This window comes from Rhodnius prolixus, unplaced genomic scaffold (genome assembly GCF_049639745.1).
Source record: "Rhodnius prolixus isolate KJV_2025 unplaced genomic scaffold, Rpr scaffold_1, whole genome shotgun sequence".
Classification (NCBI taxonomy): Eukaryota; Metazoa; Arthropoda; class Insecta; order Hemiptera; family Reduviidae; genus Rhodnius; species Rhodnius prolixus.
The window spans coordinates 8,194,924-8,213,149 of NW_027411581.1; the positions used below are offsets into that span (position 1 = coordinate 8,194,924).

At 30.4% G+C, this 18,226-nt stretch overlaps 4 protein-coding genes across 14 annotated transcripts in view; 2 read left to right on the forward strand and 2 right to left on the reverse strand.

Moving 5' to 3' along the window:
* The window catches only part of LOC141453836 (uncharacterized), a 29,449-nt gene extending 24,424 nt beyond the window's left edge, over positions 1 to 5,025 (forward strand). For all 3 annotated transcript variants that reach the window (XM_074127513.1, XM_074127514.1, XM_074127512.1), the window contains 2 exons: positions 2,971 to 3,086; positions 4,726 to 5,025. In XM_074127513.1, coding sequence (XP_073983614.1) covers positions 2,971 to 3,086; positions 4,726 to 4,867 — 258 coding nt within the window. In that variant the 3' untranslated portion in view covers positions 4,868 to 5,025. The remainder of the gene's footprint in view (positions 1 to 2,970; positions 3,087 to 4,725) is intronic.
* A 152-nt stretch (positions 5,026 to 5,177) lies between these two features.
* On the forward strand, positions 5,178 to 10,059 carry Obp59a (Odorant-binding protein 59a). Its single transcript, XM_074127521.1, has 8 exons — positions 5,178 to 5,456; positions 5,546 to 5,750; positions 7,120 to 7,222; positions 7,395 to 7,632; positions 8,384 to 8,419; positions 8,868 to 8,994; positions 9,080 to 9,144; positions 9,707 to 10,059. The coding sequence occupies exons 1-8, from the start codon at positions 5,385 to 5,387 to the stop codon at positions 9,848 to 9,850; spliced, it is 990 nt and encodes a 329-aa protein (XP_073983622.1). The 5' UTR covers positions 5,178 to 5,384; the 3' UTR covers positions 9,851 to 10,059.
* Positions 10,060 to 11,880: 1,821 nt separating this feature from the next.
* On the reverse strand, positions 11,881 to 14,027 carry Dera (deoxyribose-phosphate aldolase). Its single transcript, XM_074127528.1, has 6 exons — positions 13,806 to 14,027; positions 13,375 to 13,562; positions 13,133 to 13,298; positions 12,754 to 13,044; positions 12,592 to 12,677; positions 11,881 to 12,149 (listed from the first exon to the last, which is right to left on the reverse strand). Exons 1-6 carry the CDS (start codon positions 13,831 to 13,833, stop codon positions 11,952 to 11,954), a joined length of 957 nt encoding a protein of 318 aa, XP_073983629.1. The 5' UTR covers positions 13,834 to 14,027; the 3' UTR covers positions 11,881 to 11,951.
* Positions 14,028 to 15,723: 1,696 nt separating this feature from the next.
* Positions 15,724 to 18,226, reverse strand: part of LOC141460049 (uncharacterized) — a 68,185-nt gene continuing 65,682 nt past the window's right edge. For all 9 annotated transcript variants that reach the window (XR_012461841.1, XR_012461823.1, XR_012461806.1 and 6 more), the window contains 3 exons: positions 17,953 to 18,125; positions 17,397 to 17,537; positions 15,724 to 15,939 (listed from right to left, as the gene is read on the reverse strand). The gene's annotated coding sequence lies outside the window, so the exon portion shown is untranslated. The remainder of the gene's footprint in view (positions 15,940 to 17,396; positions 17,538 to 17,952; positions 18,126 to 18,226) is intronic.

Sequence of the window (18,226 nt, forward strand, 5' to 3'; positions counted from 1 at the left end):
ATTAATATTTTCTTGTCACTATCATAATAATTGTATTTCATTTTTGTTGTTGAGTTTCATTTTATTATTTTTATTAAACTTTATTTAAAGTCTTACCTCAATCTTCACGTGATTCAGTTCCTTTATTTACACTTTCTCTTACTAGAGAGTGAACATTCTTGTTTAAAAAAACGAAATTAGTTGGAAGCTCAAAATATGTAGTTAAATTCCTCTGTAGGTCCAAAATATTCAACCGGAAATAGTACTGTAATGGAGGGATTTTCGTTTTTAGTAAATGGCTCTTATAATGTTCTTTAAACGTCTTGCATTGACGTAATTCAACAACTCTTGTTTGATACATGTTTCCAGGTCAGTTCCATTAAGAGCTTTTGTTGGAATCGAGATTGTGGTGCCTTCGTTTCAAAGAGCTATTTCCACACTATGCATGGATCTATACTCACTCTCTATTTAGTAGAATTAAATGCCTTCCTAAACTCGAAACCTAAAATTTGACTTCATCGCCTTACACTCTTTACCAGTAGTCTACATAGTTAAATTTAAATATTAATGTTGCTTAGAGAGAGCTATATACTTTAATGGGCAGTTCAATGCCCACTGTATAGTTTAATATTAACATTTTATTTTAACTGGACTAGTTTTAAGGAAGCCAATGAAAGAGCAAAAGCCTCAGAGTATGTACTTTAAACGCAGACACGTAAACGTTTGGTTAGGCGAAAGTGCTTCAATTTTCTGGATGATAAGGTTTTTTAACATTTCATTTGATACATAATATGTCTTATTAAACGTCTATTTTACACTTGTGTGGATAAATTTTAAATTAATGATATATTATTAATATAAAAAGTGAAATTTTCTAAGAATTTGTCTCCACATTCTTTATTTTCATAAAAACAGATCGGCAAGATAAGAGGCTTCTTCGTTTCATTTCCAACTTAATTTTCCCATCCGGAACTAATTTGAGCATTGTTAAAAAAAAAATTGTTTATAAGCAGGCAGGGCAGAAGACATACCAACTTTACAATAACAATGTAAAAATATTATATTGCCAGTAAGCCCTAAAGATAGTCCCTTCGTCGAAAGTTCAGCAAAAATAAACAAATCGAAATGAAATTAACTGACATTGGTATTATTCTTCCTTCCTTCTGAATCTTTTTTTATTTTGTCTAATTTTCCAAATTAATTACAACCGTTTATAGCGTACTATAACATAAAATTAATCTGAAGGTGCGCTTCCCACTTTCCCCCAGTTATATAAATAGAACAGTGGTTTAATTGCACTGCTTACTAGAACCAGCTGTTCTTTCTTCATATTCAAGACTATGTTATGTATAAGTCTTAAGTTAGAACTGTTGTATAGAATTTATTAGATATCACAGACCTTTATGCTGACCACATTCATATACACTATATTTGTTCAGTAAAGAGTAGCCTAACCATAAAAAGTATATAATACGAGTACAGCGAACTGGCATTCTACCGGACTGATCCACCATCCCCTCCCCCAAAAGTGCCCGTATAGAATTTATTAGATATCACAGACCTTTATGCTGACCACACTATATTTGTTCAGTAAAGAGTAGCCTAACCATAAAAAGTATATAATACGAGTACAGCGAACTGGCATTCTACCGGACTGATCCACCATCCCCTCCCCCAAAAGTGCCCTTAATCAAATGATTTCAGAAAAATGTTTCCTATAAAAGTTGTAGAACTATTTGTGAGCTATAATTATACCAAGTTTAAAGAAAATCGAACAAGTGGTTTTTAAAAAAAAAGTTAAAAAAGTGAAATATCTATTCAGTAAGGTGGTACTTCCGGTGGAGGAATTTTGACCAAAAATTTATTGTCGCTTCCGGTGGTGTCACTCAAACTAAATATCAAATTTGAAATTTCTGCGATCTTCCATTCTCAAGATATAGGGAATAAACTCATTACAGAGTAGTAAAGTCAGCCCAAACCTATGGCATCAAGGCACGATGGGTTAGAGAAAAGCAAATTAGCTGGAAAAAGAACAGATTTCTAAGAATTACTGGACCTGTAACCCAACGTGCCTTAGCCGTGTTTTTTAATATTAAATTTCTCTCTCTTCTCTTTTATCTCTAACAAGCCGAATGTGATCGGTTTTCTTCGGCAATTCTCGGCTCAGTTGACCATGATTATTAACTTAATTTCCAATTTAATATTTAACGTCTAATATGCACACTCGCACGACTTTTTTGTTTACTATTACGTACGTAGTTGGGTTTTCTTGTAAACTAGAATTTTTACCAAATAGTAGTTACGTTAAAAATTACACAATACATAAATTCTAATAGAACTATTTTAGAAACAATCTAATGGGCACATCCACACAACTACAACATGTGAAAGGTAAGATACAACATACGAAAACCAATATAGGGATAGAAGTTTCCTAAATTTGAGCTAAATTTCATAAAATCTGAACGTTGTGAGGGCGAAATTGTGGGTTAAAATTTCAGTAAGTTACAACATAAGAAAATTTAAATCAGATGTTAATTAAAGGAAAACGTCGGTAAGGTATTCTGATTTTTGTTTTATTTGTTTAATAATTAACGATACAATTATTATTTTTTTTATCATCTTTTTAAAACGTGTGCATGAGGAGTTTAATTTAATACCTTTTATTGCAATCAATCTAAGTTAAATGAGTGCTACACTTTACCAAACAAATATTTTGTATATGAAATGACCAGCCTAAGGGTCTGTGGCAACTAATAAATTCTAAACAAAATTAATGAAAATTTATTGTAGTAAAATTTCTTAAATGACATCAGTTGTAACAAAATATCAATTAAACACCTGCTTTTTCGAACATTTCTATATAACTTGAAATTACGAACAGAAGTAGGAATGAAATGTTGGGTACTTGCTGATTTGTGTACCGTTGTACTTTGTATTGAAATGTATTCTATATATACAATATAATTTCACAGAATTGTATATTTTTAGATTCACAGTTCAGAAGCTATTGGACTAGGAGCTTCTGACGGCGAACGAGTCGAATTTCAGCTGCACGGTCAGAGTGGTCCAGATTCTTATAAATTCGGTTTTGATACTGGTGATGTGTAAGTGTTCATTTTGTTTCCTTAATACACTGGCTTGCGGGTCAAAATTACGTAGGCATTAAAATAAATGTCTTAAAATAAGCAAATTATTTTGAATAGGTTATTTAGGATGATAAAAAAAATTACGCGGGATGTTTGGATCAGGTGATAGTTTATATTTTCATCACAAGTTTCGTGCTAGGAAAAAGTTCACCTAGTATTCTGTGCTTGTTTTTCTTTTCGTCGTAATTCATTCCACACCATCATTATTCTTTATTAAGGCTAACTAAACCTTTAAATACGCATTCGTCGTCTGATTTATTACGTTTCTGTAATAACGTATGAGTGTTTCACATCAGATTTTAAGTACATAGTATGTACGAGGAGGTTGAGGTGATAACCTCAATGTTTTTTCTGTAAAATTTCTATTTTGTAAATTTGACACGATTTTGAAATTTTCTAACAGAAAGTTTAAAAAAAAAATACAATAATATATTTATTTACTCATTGAAGCAATAAACTTTTTTTTCAATTATTTCAACAATACAGTTCCATTCGTTTTGCGTTTAGGTGAGGAAATTAAGGTCAATGATAAAAAAAAAAGGATATATCGCAAGTTAACACTTTGCTAAAAGAAACTTTTATTGTACACAAGCACTCATAACTTAATTTGGTTTACTTTTTGTTGATCACGTTCGTAGAAAGTTGGAAATTTATTTTCTTTATCTAACTGACTGAGTAAAGCATGTAAAATTATAAGTTCACTTCTGATGGTGATAAATGAATGCCTTGAAAGATGTCATCTTACATATTTAATTGCGCATGAGTTGCAGCTAACATTTTTATCTTTTAAAGAGGCAATGTTTAGAAACTTTGTTCGTAAAATTCTAGTTTTAAAATTGATTTAAAGAAAAAACAAAACTAAACTGAATACCTGCGTTACGATGGAACATTTGCTCTGGGTTAGAAGGATAGCTAGATTAAGAATGTCAAGTATTTGGTATTTGACCAATATTTAATCAATTTTGACTTTCTGTTTCTCTTAACAAGAGGAAGTAGTGAAATCGTGTTAAAATTGAGTTTCAAGTGGAAATAAATATTTGGAGGTTCATCTTATTCGAAAAAAATGTTTTTAGCGCATCTTTCAAGGTTATGTTTATGCTCAGGATATCTCAAAGAATTAAATGCTTCGGATTTTGTGATTTCTACTGAAATCCTCTTTACTGAATCGATTTGTTTTTCAGTTTGTTGTGATTTTCTCGTAATGATTCCCCTTAAACTTAATGTACTGTTTAACCTACTTATATGTACAATTCTTTCATTATTGTTGCCTTTTTTTTATTTTATCAGAACTTGACCTTTTGTCCGCCGGATATTCGATGTTGATTTCGACGAGATGAAAAAGAAATGAGAAAAAAAACACTGAAACTTAACGTGTAAACAAAAAGTTTTTTTCTAACTGCAATCAAGTTTTTCACTGAGGGACAAGAGATCTTATAGATTTGTGGAAACTGGAAATGATTGCTCCAAATACTTCTTTGACTCCTCATGAATCTCTAAAGAATGAATCAATTAAAAAATAACAATTATCAAACATCATGGTCGAAATCTACATACGTTGATTTTTTTTTTTTGTATCTTGTCATTATTATATTTACAGCAAGAATCGTCATTTCCGCTACGAAGAGAAGGATAACCATGGAAATGTGAAAGGTCATTACGGTTACTACGACAAAACTGGCAAACTGCAGATCATCAACTACCATGCAGATGAAAATGGTTTCCATGCAAGTTCTCAATGAAAATATTTCAATAATTTTTTTTAAATGTGATTAACTGTTTTAATAAATTAGGTATTTGAACTGTTCAAAGAAATGTACAAAATACTATTTAAAAAGATTAATATTCAGTTGTAATTAAAGACAGTAGTTTTAATAAAGAATAATTGAATAATTAGTAATTCTTAATTTAATATGTATATTCAGAAATTCCTTGTTTTCAACATGTAGTGACACCATCACTCATTTCTGTACATTTAAGTATAGGTATAATTGGTATAAAATTATTTTTGTTATTTATTTATGTAAAATGATGTTTTGAAACAATTCTCTTATTATTATCTGATACACAATGGCTATTACCTCGTACATCTCCTCTCTGATGTCTAAACAATAAACTTCCTTTTCAAAATCAAATCCTGGACATTTTAATTACAATGTAATTCATGCTGATAAAAACCGGATAGAATTCTTCTTTTTTTTTCATTTTGTTAGAATGTTATAAAAATGTGATTAATATAGATTGATACATAGAGTGAACATGTTTTCAAGAGCGAACATATCTTTAATTGCTTTGGTTATTTTGTTTTGCATGATATTTCATATTGGAAATGTAAGTATAGTTTTTTTAAAACTATTGTTTTATCTTTTCTTTAACTTTTTTTTATTAACTTTCTCAATGTTTTGTTTTTGCATCAAAAGGGTTTAAAATGTCGTATGGAGAACGATATAAAAACACAAGAAGAATTTGAAGAAATTGTTAAAAACTGTTTGAACGCAGATAGTACTGAGTCAAATAATAACAGTAACCGACGTAAACAGCACAACAACAATAACAGCAAACCATGGAGCAATAGAGGAAATAATGATCAAAGACATTATAACAACAACAATAGCAATAACAGAGGTAGGTGGATTGGTACTCATAAGACTGTAAATTAGAAATTTTTCCAAAACTCTAATTAAAAGTGTACGTACATCTTATAAATACAAATAGGATAGTAGGTACGGATTATGAAAGAGCACTTATTCATCCTTTCTTGAACTTGAACTATCACTTTCTTCCTTATCTAATGTAATTTAACGCTAACCCGTAGTTCTATGTTCTCAGGGAATTTAGTGTTCGAAATTCGAAAATTTGACGCGATTACAATAATACCTCTTAACTAGGAGTAAGAGAAAGTAAATTAGTAAATACGCTACAAAAAAAAAAAAAAGAAGAACAAAGTAAGACGATTGAACTTGAATGTTTGTTCACTTTCTCCAGCTATCCTAGTTAGTTTATTGTAACAGTATTATTGTCACAATATAAAAACTTTCATTAAGTTCAGGTAGACGTAATTAAATTTCATTATGACCAGCTGCATCTTTATTACGTCAATTAATTTACTACATGTTTTATACTTTAATGAAAAGATAGTTTAAGAAAAATGTTTTAATTAACCGGATTATTTTTAATATTCCAAAGAAATTTTGGTTTATTTGTTAAGTTACAAACCTTTTACTAAGAGAATGGCTCTCGCAAAAATATAAATATAAGAAATGTAAATATAAATTAAACATTCTGAAAATTAAACAATCTGAGGCAAGACTATAATGAATAAATTTAACATTACTTATAATTCTTGTAAATAAAGCCATCGACGACTAACGGTTTTTGTTTGCGCTGTCAGTCTATTATTTTATTTGCTTGTGTGAACAATCGAATCTAAATAATTCGGCGTTCTATATAGATTATTAAGTTTGGGATTAAGCATAAAGAGGATATCAGTTTGATTGCAATAATTTCTATAATTGCAATAATAAGTTCTCACTAGTTATTGCTTTTTTTAATTAAAAAATTGTTTTCCAAAAAACTAACTAACTAACATCGATGAGGACAACATGACTTGATTAAAATAAGGTATATTCAAATTAGAAAGGAGTGATATTGTGGAAAATATCATATCTTTTTTCTCCAACTTCAGGTAGCAATCTTGAAAGTAGCTTCTCCTCGGTACTTGCAATGATTATTCTCTTTTCGAAGGATTTCTCTCAATCACTTTCACGGTTAATGCTTGAACAAAGTTTTATTTCATGATTAGAGGTTGTTTTTTTTTTTTCAATCGCGCAGCGTACTGATATTGTTTTTTTAATGCATCAGTTAGTTAATTGTGTTCTGAAATTATGTTACGCTATAAAGTTGATGTATAATTTTTTGTTGTTAAGCACTCACAAAGTACACAGACAGTAAGTTGTGTATGTTTATTATCAATTTTAAATAATTTGAATTCTAGGCTCGTACAACAATGACGATGAAGGCCAGCAGGAAGATGACAGAAAAGATGGCAATAACAGGAGAGGAAATAACAACGGAGGGAAAAAGAAACAGCAAGGAATGTATCAGTGTTTTTAGTTATTAATTGGTTAATATAAGATTTAACCTTTAAAGAGGAATTTAATTTAGAGAAGTGTTTTTTTTTGTTATTTCAATTTAGATGAATGAAGTATTCTGCAATGCATCATCTCATTGCCTATTTTCAATGATATTTCTTATGCTACTAACAGGTAGGTTTAATAATAAAGATAGTAATGAGCGAGATTATGATTATGATAACGACAGATGGTACGGCCAAGATAATAATCGACGACAGCCTGGAAGAGGAAACGGCGATTCACATTCATACGGTTCACACAGAAGAGAACAAAATGATGATAACCGATATAATAAAGATCCTTTTAATAGACATTTTAATACAAGTCGAATTGGTACAACGAGCATTGGCTCTCCTTTGGAAAATATTGATGCTGTAAGTAGTAGATTTTTAAATTATTATTTTATTTTATTCAAAGACTGCGTTTTTACTGATTTGAACGCTGTTCTTTATCTAAATCCTTGTTTCTTTCGTTTTCTGCGAGTGTTAAACGCAACCTTTTCATTGCCTTAACTCAAGAATTAGTAATTGCACTTGTTTTCCCTAATATCTTTTGGCTAACAGCCAGTTATACTTCCTTCTTATAAAAAATATAAATATTGTACAACCAATCTGTGGCATAGCATTATTCTTGTATTTATTTCTTCTAAATTTATATTATAATGAGTATTATTTGAAAAATGCAGCAAAAAAGAATTTAATAATAAATAAAATATTTTTCTGCAAAAAATAAAACCATTGATTAAAATACGATCTAGAGGCATCGTTAGTTATAACTTTTTGTAGTTCAAACATTTTCTTTTCGAGATAGTGTACATTACTATTTCAGAGTATAATTTTTTTTTACTAAAATAGGTTCTTGTTCAGCTGAAATCATTCTCTTCCTAAATTAAAGTTTTAAGACGAGTAGCGTGAGCTGCATTGTTTGAATAAGAGATTTAAATATCGCCCTTGATGGAGGTATATTTATTCCATCGCCAAAAAATCCTTCTCCATTCTATAAAATCTGAATACCGACCCTTTGGCTGCCCTATCAAGTGATTATGTTTCTGTAATAACAGGAATTTTCTGATAATAACTTTTCAAGTAGTTTATATTTTAATTTAAATAATTATTTTTGTTATAGTGTGTGATTCATTGCATATTTCGTCAAATGAAAATGGTAAGTTGTTTTTTTTAAAGGTAAAAATATTAGTTTAGTTATATAAATTTTATTTTTTAAGCTGCACATTTTGTTGCTTTAGTTTGTGAATATTTTTATTTAATTACTGGTGTAATTCATCATTGATTAGTAAAACGTGGTTTCATGTAGATATCTACTAACTTGAATATTGCAAATAGGATGATTATATTTGATTTTGGTAATGGCTGAAATAGTCTTCCTGACTAGCATTCATTTCTTGGACATTATTAATGTTTGCTGGAAATTATACCTTATAACTAACAATAAAATTTATATTTTAGGGTAAAATTAATATTTATTTTCATTTTGATTATCCTGCTTTGTTGTATGATTGTTGCTTGAACGGTGCAAATACAGCAGAAGTCAGGGAATTTCAATAGTTTTTATAACCTTACAACTGTTAACTTTTACATATTTCATTTTTAAGGTCAGCGATGAATCCTACCTGAATCGTAATACTGTTTTAAATGTATTAACCAGAAGAATTAAAGATCAAGAACTAAAAACATTCATTCTGGAATCTGTTAATGAATGTTTTGAAAACCTTGATCCAGGTAAGAGCTCTAATTAATTAAATTTAATGAATTCAGAAACAAAACAAAAACAAATGCTTCCAATAAGTGCACTTTATTCCGCCAGATGACGAAGAAATGTGTGACTATTCAAAATCATTCGCTATGTGTTTAGAAGAAAAAGGAAAATCTGTAAGCATAAGCTTCTATTTATTTATTTATTTTTAATTATTTGTTTAAATACTATTTATTTCTAATGGCTAACTAGGCCGAACAAATTTTTTTCTTTACTTTCTTACAGCTAAACAAGAATACTGTCAGACAAAGTTCTGCAAGACAGTGCCATTTCTTTGCACAAGGTGTGCCTTGAGTTTTTAAATTAGATAAATGATTAAAAGAGAATACTTCAGCATGCCCATCATGCAAGATCCCTTTTCAAGTTACCTTAACTGATCGACTTTATAAACTAACTATAATGGAGTGGAGGGTATGTTTTGGCATCAGGAAGTGGATATCGCCAACTGCCATCTCTCCGTTCCTCCTGGGGATTCCTTGTAAAGGAAACCAAATTCGAATTAGTACCATCAACTTCCTATTGGTTTGTGGGATACTGGTACAAAATATCGTGTACTTTGTCACAGCTAATAGCAGATCCTGACTTCCGGCTCCCTGCAAAGCCCAGTTATAAATATTCAATACAAAAATTTGAAAAATAATTCTTATGTTTAATAATTAAAAAAATAAATATTTTCAGAACTGTGATGACTGGGATTTATCCGCTAAATTTGATAGAAACAATAGATCTAGAAATAATAGTAATAATAACAACAACAGTAACAACAATAATCATAATAATAATAATGGATTTTCACATCAAAATTCTCAATCTAGAGGTTAGATGAAATGTTAATCGCTATTTATATTATTCAATTATTTACAAATATATTTTTCATTTAAAATTTTTAAATTAGTTAAAAGAATGCAAAATGTAAATAAGACTAAAGAATAAGATAACAAAGATAAGAAAGAAATTAAAACCATTTATGTTACTTAAAAAATGTTAGTAATTGCTTCTATTGGATACCGAGTAAAACGTTTATTTATTTATTTACTTATTATCTGTTAATAGAACATTTATTTGAAGGGTTGATAATTAAATCCAAGTTGTTTTATTACAAGTTTTTTTTCGCCGGATAGAATAGTAGTTCAAATATTACTCTAAATCACAGTAGATGGTGTAATTGTGGCGTTTGCAGGTTCAGTAGAGAATATCAAGTATATCTGGAGTTCCATCTTCGATATCTTTTCCTGTATCAGTTTAAAATATTGAAGTCCAAGTTCTTTCTAGTATGAATTATAAGACAGGAAATGAAGACACTCACTACTAGGTATTTTTTTTACCCAAGTTTGGGAAAAATTCGAAATTTATTGACTTACGTGCTATGATGGATAAATCATTCAGCACCGTGTACCTAATCACCTTTTAAATGATCCTGAATTACCCTTAAGAATATTCTGCAGCAAAAACCTTATTAAAAAAAATAGGTGTTATTGTTCTCCCAAAACGAAAAAAAAATGCACCTTCTTGACTTGTTAAACAATTGACTAAATTATAACAAGGTAAAAACTTTTCCACAGACAATACGTTCCAAGAAAAAAGCTCTCTTTGCTTCTTCTAGCAAAATTTCATTTTCTGTATAATTAAGCAGAGAGATTTTCTCAAATGCTCAGTAGGAAGTTAATCAAGAGGATGAGGAAGAGGTCCTAATGATGACGCTTGTCAGACTAGTCCAGAAGAGGCAAGCCATCAGCAGTATCTGGGTGAAGCGCCAATTTACTATCTTTTTTGAGAGTCCCTCTAGCACCTAGTACTGAGTAATTCTTCGACGAAAGTACTTTCTATATATTCTATTACAATTTTAAAATGAATTCGTAAGAAACTAGTGCTAAGGTGAATGAATGTAGCTTAATTTTCTGCAATACAAGCTATCTTCAGAAGAGTAAAGCTGCTGAATGAAAAAAAGACTCAGGCAGGTTTAAAAATGAACCATTTTTTCAAGATTATAAATTCTCATTACACGATGAAAGGAATATTAAAGATCTAACAAAAGTATCTTCTCATATTTGAACTTAATGAACTATTTATAAAGGTGGAGTAATAGTGAACTTGAAATTTATTTTTAAATTGATTTCATTGATCACAGTATTAGGTCGAGTTTAGACAGATGAGTTGATTTAAAAAATTAGAATTTAATTCAAAAATTTCGGCAATGTTGCCATAATTTGTTTTAAAAAAGCTTTAATTTAAATCAGTAGTTATGGCAGAAGTTGGAAAATGGGTTGGGCCAATTCTAGCGTAATAATTTGAAAAATTCAGCAAGGAAAGTAATGAAAAAAAGAACTTAAAAGAAAGGCAAAGTCGTGATGTCCAGGGTTCCTTGAACCAACTTTTAAAAAAAGAGAAGCTAATTCTAGAAAAAGCTAATAGAAAAGTAACCGTACGTACAGCTGCATACGAAAGGAATGGGGTATAAAACCTGGATGACTATCCCGCAAAAATGTTCACGACACCCTATATGCTTAAAGGTATCCACACTCTTCTTAGAAATTCACTTGACTTTTTGATCTAAAAAGCGAATTATCACAAACTACGAAAAGTATATACACATTAACAACCCAAATACTCACAAGTGGTAATTGCTTGTTGTAATGAAATCTTTGCCTCCAATGAAACTTCATTATACCATAAAAAGAATTGAATTATTAGCACAAAGATGGGTTGAAGTAAATAATAATGGATTATACTATACAACTGGTAAGCTTTATTTTTTAGTAACCATTAAAGCCAAAACGCAGGCCGCCATTGTTACACCTCTGTTACGCTGCTTCAAATTTAGGATTTTTTTTTTAATGCTCAGTATACTAAAATTATAATAAAATAAAAGTTTTATTTTTCAATTACAAAATTGGCACAATTGGTTCAGTAAATTCTATTAAAATTAGTCTGTTTTTAATGGTTCTCTTAATTTTAATTCTAAAGTACATATTCTTTCGTCTAAATTTTTTAACAAACTTGACGCTCCAATTCTGAACATACTGGGTGTCAACCAATCGTTCCCTAATTCCTGTTTGACAAGCGCCAGCCACAGAAGAGCATCTCTACTAGTTTTCAAACCTCCCGCCGGTTTTAAGCCAACCTAGAAAAGAATAAAGAGGAACATATTTGTAAATGATACTAAGAATAAAATGTTTAAGCAGGATCAAACAATTAGATTAGTGCAGCGAATGCCAAAGGAAATGCTGTATAGCAAGCCGGGATATGTAAGGAGGCGAAGGCGAGAATGGAATAGGTGGTTGGAGACTATGATCTTTGAGGCATCAGGTAGGAATTAGTTCACTCTTCCCTCGTACAAATCCCTCCTCATTTTTGTGAAAGTGATAGTGACATGAAGAGTTGGACATGACTAGTGACCTATTTGAGCTATCATAATTTACGTTTGTGAAGATCCTGTAATCACTGAGCAAGAGTAGTGCTAGGAAGTTCATCGAAATGTTATTTTCTTAGGAACCAGGTAGGCAGATAAATTCCTTAATGGAAAGGTTTAAATTCTGTAGAGCAATATATTAAAGAATACTTGCCTTAATCCCTGTCTTCCTATGAAATTCTCTTATTGCCCTGCACATGACTAACCCATACTGTAGAGTAGCATTTATAGTTTCCTTTCCTTTAAATCAAAAAATATAATAAATATTGACATAATTTTATTCTTCAAAATTAAACACAGAAAACTAGCTATTTACCTGTAGATGTTTTGATAAAATCTGAACCAGCCATCATTGCAGCCATAGATGCTTTGTAAACGTTCTCTAAAGAACCACATTCCCCTACTGCAAGAATCGTTTTCATGTGAACTTCACCGCACGTCTTTTTCATTTGATTTATTTCTTCATACAGTTCTTCCCATTTACCGGCGAATATCAGACTTCTATCAATAACCACATCAATTTCACGAGCTCCCTCATCAATACAGTGTGTGATTTCAGCCAATCTGGTGACGAGCGGATATTGTCCACTGGGGAATCCTGTTGCGACTAATAAATAAATATAAAATTAAAATTGTTCATAATATCAATAGTTCCAAGCAGGTTGTATGCATAACTGTTTAAATTTTTCACTAACCTGAAGCAACAGGTATCTCAGAATTCAACAATTTGAGCTGTCTTACAGCGTCTCTTACTCTTGAAGGATAAACACAAACCGCAGCACAATGAATGTTTTGTAACATTTTCCTTTCTTCCTCATTGCACGATAAAGAAAAGGAAATGTCTTTGATAGGATGTGTTGCCTGAAAATAAATACTTTTTTTTTCGAATCATGAATTTCTTTATGCTAATACCCGTTGCATAACAGCTTTAACTTACCTTGATACACAGTCTGTTAACATTGGTCGCTGTATCATCTCCAGCTAAAGTAGTAAGATCAATACAGGTAACAGCTTTCAAAAGCCAAGCTAATTCATAGTCATAAGGTAAGTTGAAAGTATCTGATAATCTTTCGATACGTCGGTCCACATTCTCCTTACTGATACAGCATTTTAACCAATCTCTATCTGTAAACAGAATACACAAAGAAATTTGTTGTTTCTAAATTATTTCACAAGGAAGTTAATACTTCCTTGTTACTTTTGAATGAAATGTTGAGGCTAGTGTTAAATGCCCACAAGAATTTCGTTCATAATCAGAATGTGCGTATATTCTCAACTTGAAAATAATATATGCAAACTATAAGTATTAAAAAAAAAATTCTTCAAAAATGAACGTTATCACAAGTAAAATAAAAAATCTCAGCGTACCATATTTCGGTAAAGAGGTTGTATGCATAATTGTTTAAGATGAAAATTTGCAACAATATATTAAATAAGACAATCCACAACTAAATAAACTAAACCAATTCATTTAAACTATAACTGATTGATTAATCTCCTACAGCACTTAAAAAACTGAACAACTTTAGATAAAACTTCAATTACCTCCCTTTCGTGAGCTTTATCAGCAGGAATGTTTCAATACGATATCTGCAACGTTCTTTCAACACCTGTATCGAGTGCTCGATATTTATTCCTAACACAAAACTGGATATCGATACTTTTGAATAGAAAATAGGTTTTTCTCCTCTTTACTTTTATTTTTCGTCAAAAGGAAAATATCTGGAGTCTCTAACAAAAATGGCAAATAAACGAACAGCTAATATACGTAAATTGAAGTTTTTCAAAATATTGGAGGTTTTTTTAATTTAAAACCTGTTAATCTGGCCTCGAATATTGCAATTAAAACGAAGTTATGAAGTTTTGTAACGTCATTTCACTTAAAAAGTGTATGGTTATCTTTTCAGTTACAAAGAAATGTTACAAACAGAGCAGCGCGAGACATCTAGTGATGCTGTATTGAACTAAAGGCCGTTGTCATGGTGATATGACGTGTTGCCTTGTATTTTTGTGTTTTTTGGATTGTGTTTACAACTATATATATAGAGAGAGATAGAGAAAGAGAGAGGTTTAGTGCTACCTGGTGGCGAATATTTGATCGATGTAAACTAAAATTTGAGTTTGTATTGTCTTCTCAAGGGGTTATTTTTTAACATTTTTGGAAAAATGCTAGTACAAACATTAACTGTACCGCTACCTGGGAGAGGCAGCATGAACTAAAGTTGATTTGTTGTTAATTTTCTTTGTATATTTTAATTACTCTTTTTCTGTTTTTTTTTTAAAATAAGGCAATCTAATATTTAGTTGGCATTAGGTAAGTGTTAATTAATGATACCGGAAGTGAGCTGAAATAAATATTTTTTTTTAAGAAAATGGCAAAAAATGAATCTTCCTTGTCGAGTGTGCAATAGTACTGCCAGACTATATAGGTAAGTGAATTTTGCAGGGCGGGAGGGTGGGGCAATTGGTCAAATGGTTTATGATAAAATCTTGCTCTAATTATGTTTATAAACTAAGATTTATTTTTATGATTTTTTTTATTGCCTTAGTATTGAGTTTGACAGATATACTAATAGTAAATCTAATGTACAAATGTAATTAAAGTTTTGGAGAGTAATTAGAGTTTAGCAGCCTGAAACCTCCAGTACTTGTATTCTGTTTTAAACTGTAAACAAACTTTTATCAATTTAATTTAAAACCCTACATTTGACTCATTTTATAAGTAAATTCGCCAAGGGTGGGGCGAATATTCACCTTCTTATCGTCGTAGTGAACACAACTCTCTTTCAATATTACCCTACATTTGACTCATTTCCATCAGTGTGGTAAGGATAAAAGACACATAAGATGTTTGGAGCGACGAGCGATACTCTCCCCTACAACACTCAAGTCGTACTGAATGAAACCGGCTTTTGTAGCTGTCTATATAGAGTTCCAGTGCTACCTGGTGACCATTTTTAGAACTAATTGTTTATCTATATATACAAGTCCAGTAGGTGCTGCTACCTGATGGCACTTTATTGAACTATCTTTATATTTTTTCTTTAATCTTAATTTTATGTTTATTTTAGCCTAACATTATTATTCAATTTTTTTATTTTTAATAAATAAATGCCTTTTGGGAAAGGATATATCACGATTTTAAATTTAATCGTAGAAAATAAAAGTTAAATTGAAAAATGTATGTTATTTGTTTTTTTAACTTGTTATACCCATTCCAGTTCCAGAAATGTTTTTTCTCGATTAGACTTGTTTATTATACGAAATCATAAATAATAAATAACAATTAACACAATCATTTGAAATTTTTAATTTATTTAAAAAACAACTGTACATAGTTATTTCAAAATATTTTTAATGCTTTATAAATAGCATGCATTACAATTTATTTGAATACAAATCAATAAAGTGGTACATTACTCTTCTTCTGGTTAAACTGCAGAACTTCACAATCCAATTTGTATTGGATGGAATTGTCACCTACTGAACTTTCTGGTTTAAGCTGAAACATAGTGAAACAAACAAACGTATGTTAGTGTAAATGAAATACAAAAGGTAAATGAAATTATAAATTACCACACACCGATATCAAGTGCATAATTGCAAAAGCAGCACTACAAAAATGGCAGACAGATTACAGTAAGGGTAATAATGGGAGATTCTATAAAACTATGGCAGATCAGTCACCTAGACAACCATGGTTTATGGGATCTGTCACTAATAAATGGGTTGTTACGACAATAAGCAGGCTGAGAGCGAACCACGCGTTGTGCGGATCGTATCTACACAGGATCAACAAAAGGTCCTCTCCTCTTTGCGTAGATTGCAATGAGGAGGAGGATTTCAAACATGTAATAATGATATGTAAACGTTATGTGGTAGAAAGGAAATGAATGTTTGACGACATATACAGGTATTTAGATGCACCATTTCGCTACGAAGACATAATATTCTCCACCAACATATACTATATGTGCTTAAGTCTATAGCAGAGCTAGCAATGAAATATGAATGTATTTAAAAGATATAGCCCATTAGAATGAATGGAAGAAAATGATTAGAGAAGGATTACGTGATTTTAATTTAGGTTAAGCTATAAGAATGGCAGGAGCACAGAGTACTGATCCATCCATTAGTTGTAGTATATGTAAATATTTGAATATAATAGAGGGATGAATGAGTGAAGCGAATGTATTTATAAGTAAGAATGGAGAGTGAGTGATATTCTAGTGACAAGCACCTAGACGATGCTGGCTGTATGGCGGAAGCCAATGCCAAAAAAAAGCAACAAAATAAAAAAATACAAAAGGGAATTTGAAGGTATTCTTTTCAAACCTAACTAGCTGGATCTCTAAACAGGACAATTAGGATTTTGAAAGTCCCTTTTTTTTTATAAAGGAACAAGTTTATTTCATTAAAAGTTTCTTGTAATTGTTTATTTGTAATTTAAGTTATTCTGCAAGAAATCAGATACCTTTCCAGATCTTATACCTTTTCCTATTCTTTTATTCATCTAATAGTTGAATAAAAGAATATTGAATGCAGTTACGAAATAAGTAACTTGAAGACAATGAGTGAGAGTGGTATTATTTATTCAATTGTCAAATCATTCATAATTTGATAGTCATTTAACACAGATATAAATGTATATGTTTTTTACCTAAAATTGGTACTGATTGGTTCTTTCAAACTCTTTCTTAACAAAAAATTTACTTACTGAATAAGTAAGTCTTAAATGAAGTAAAATAATGATGAAACTGACTTTTATACCTTTATAACAAGAAATGTTCAAATGTATTGAAACATTTTATTTTCAAAGTTTTAATAAATAAAACAGTGATAACGTATTTGCAGATAATTAGTTCCTAAATAAAAATGTATCCTAAGAATATAAACACCACTAAGGTTTTAGTACGGGTATTTATCATCTAACTATTTAATAATAAGATGTTCACTCACCTAGAAATAAATATAGGCCATCATTTTGTTGAGAGTAAAACAAAATGTAGATCTTCGGGTTTCAGAAGACGTTAGTTATGGCACCAAAGATTGAACACTGTATGGATTTTTCACCAGCTAAAATGAACCAATCTAAACTGCCTGAAAAAATGGAAAAGAAAACCTATTTAAAACACTAGATTTCATAGTGACAAATTGACATGCCTGCACAATCTAGCGGCAGAATTAGAAACTATATAACTACTTATACTTCACAATTAATCCGCTAGATAGCGATCTCTGTACTATTTTGTACCCAGCTTTTTAATCTTGTAATTTGCTATTTATTATTTGTCAATTACAAATTAAAATTTTTACTTTATATTTTACAAGAAAATGTATAATCTAATTACTAAATGAAATATCATGTTCTGGAAATCTAATTACAACAGTCTTTCAACTAAAATAAAACTATTTTTCTTTAAATTTAACGAAAAAGCTCTAGCCGTAAATAAAAAAAAAAGTTTTATTTTTCTGTTAAAAAGCTTTGTAAGCATTAACAAATGGATAAAATTACCTGTAATGCAAGAAAGCTAGGTTAATTTTCTGAATTCCTTGTCAAGTCTGGAATATAGTATTGGATGCGAATCAGTCAACGTTAAGTATAGCAGAAGTTGCCGTTGTAACCTCAAGGGTAACTGCTGCTTGCCGGCGAATTGATGAAAGAGGCCGAACGAAGAACGAAACACTCTATAAACAGTAAATACTAAATTAAAACTATAGTTCGCATACTAATAAATAACCTACATTCCATATTATTGGCAATCAAATTTAGGGAACGATTATGAATA

Bases quoted from the DNA above. Each gene is read 5' to 3' on its own strand.
- Obp59a (XM_074127521.1), top strand. From the start codon at position 5,385: ATGTTTTCAAGAGCGAACATATCTTTAATTGCTTTGGTTATTTTGTTT. The intron at 7,633-8,383 runs GTAAGTAGTAGA...TTTTTGTTATAG, and splicing joins CTTTGGAAAATATTGATGCT to TGTGTGATTCATTGCATATT. The intron at 8,420-8,867 runs GTAAGTTGTTTT...TTCATTTTTAAG, and splicing joins TATTTCGTCAAATGAAAATG to GTCAGCGATGAATCCTACCT.
- Dera (XM_074127528.1), bottom strand. From the start codon at position 13,833: ATGCATACAACCTCTTTACCGAAATATG. The intron at 13,563-13,805 runs GTACGCTGAGAT...TTCTGTTTACAG, and splicing joins AACCTCTTTACCGAAATATG to ATAGAGATTGGTTAAAATGC. The intron at 12,150-12,591 runs GCAAGTATTCTT...ATTCTTTTCTAG, and splicing joins ATAGGAAGACAGGGATTAAG to GTTGGCTTAAAACCGGCGGG.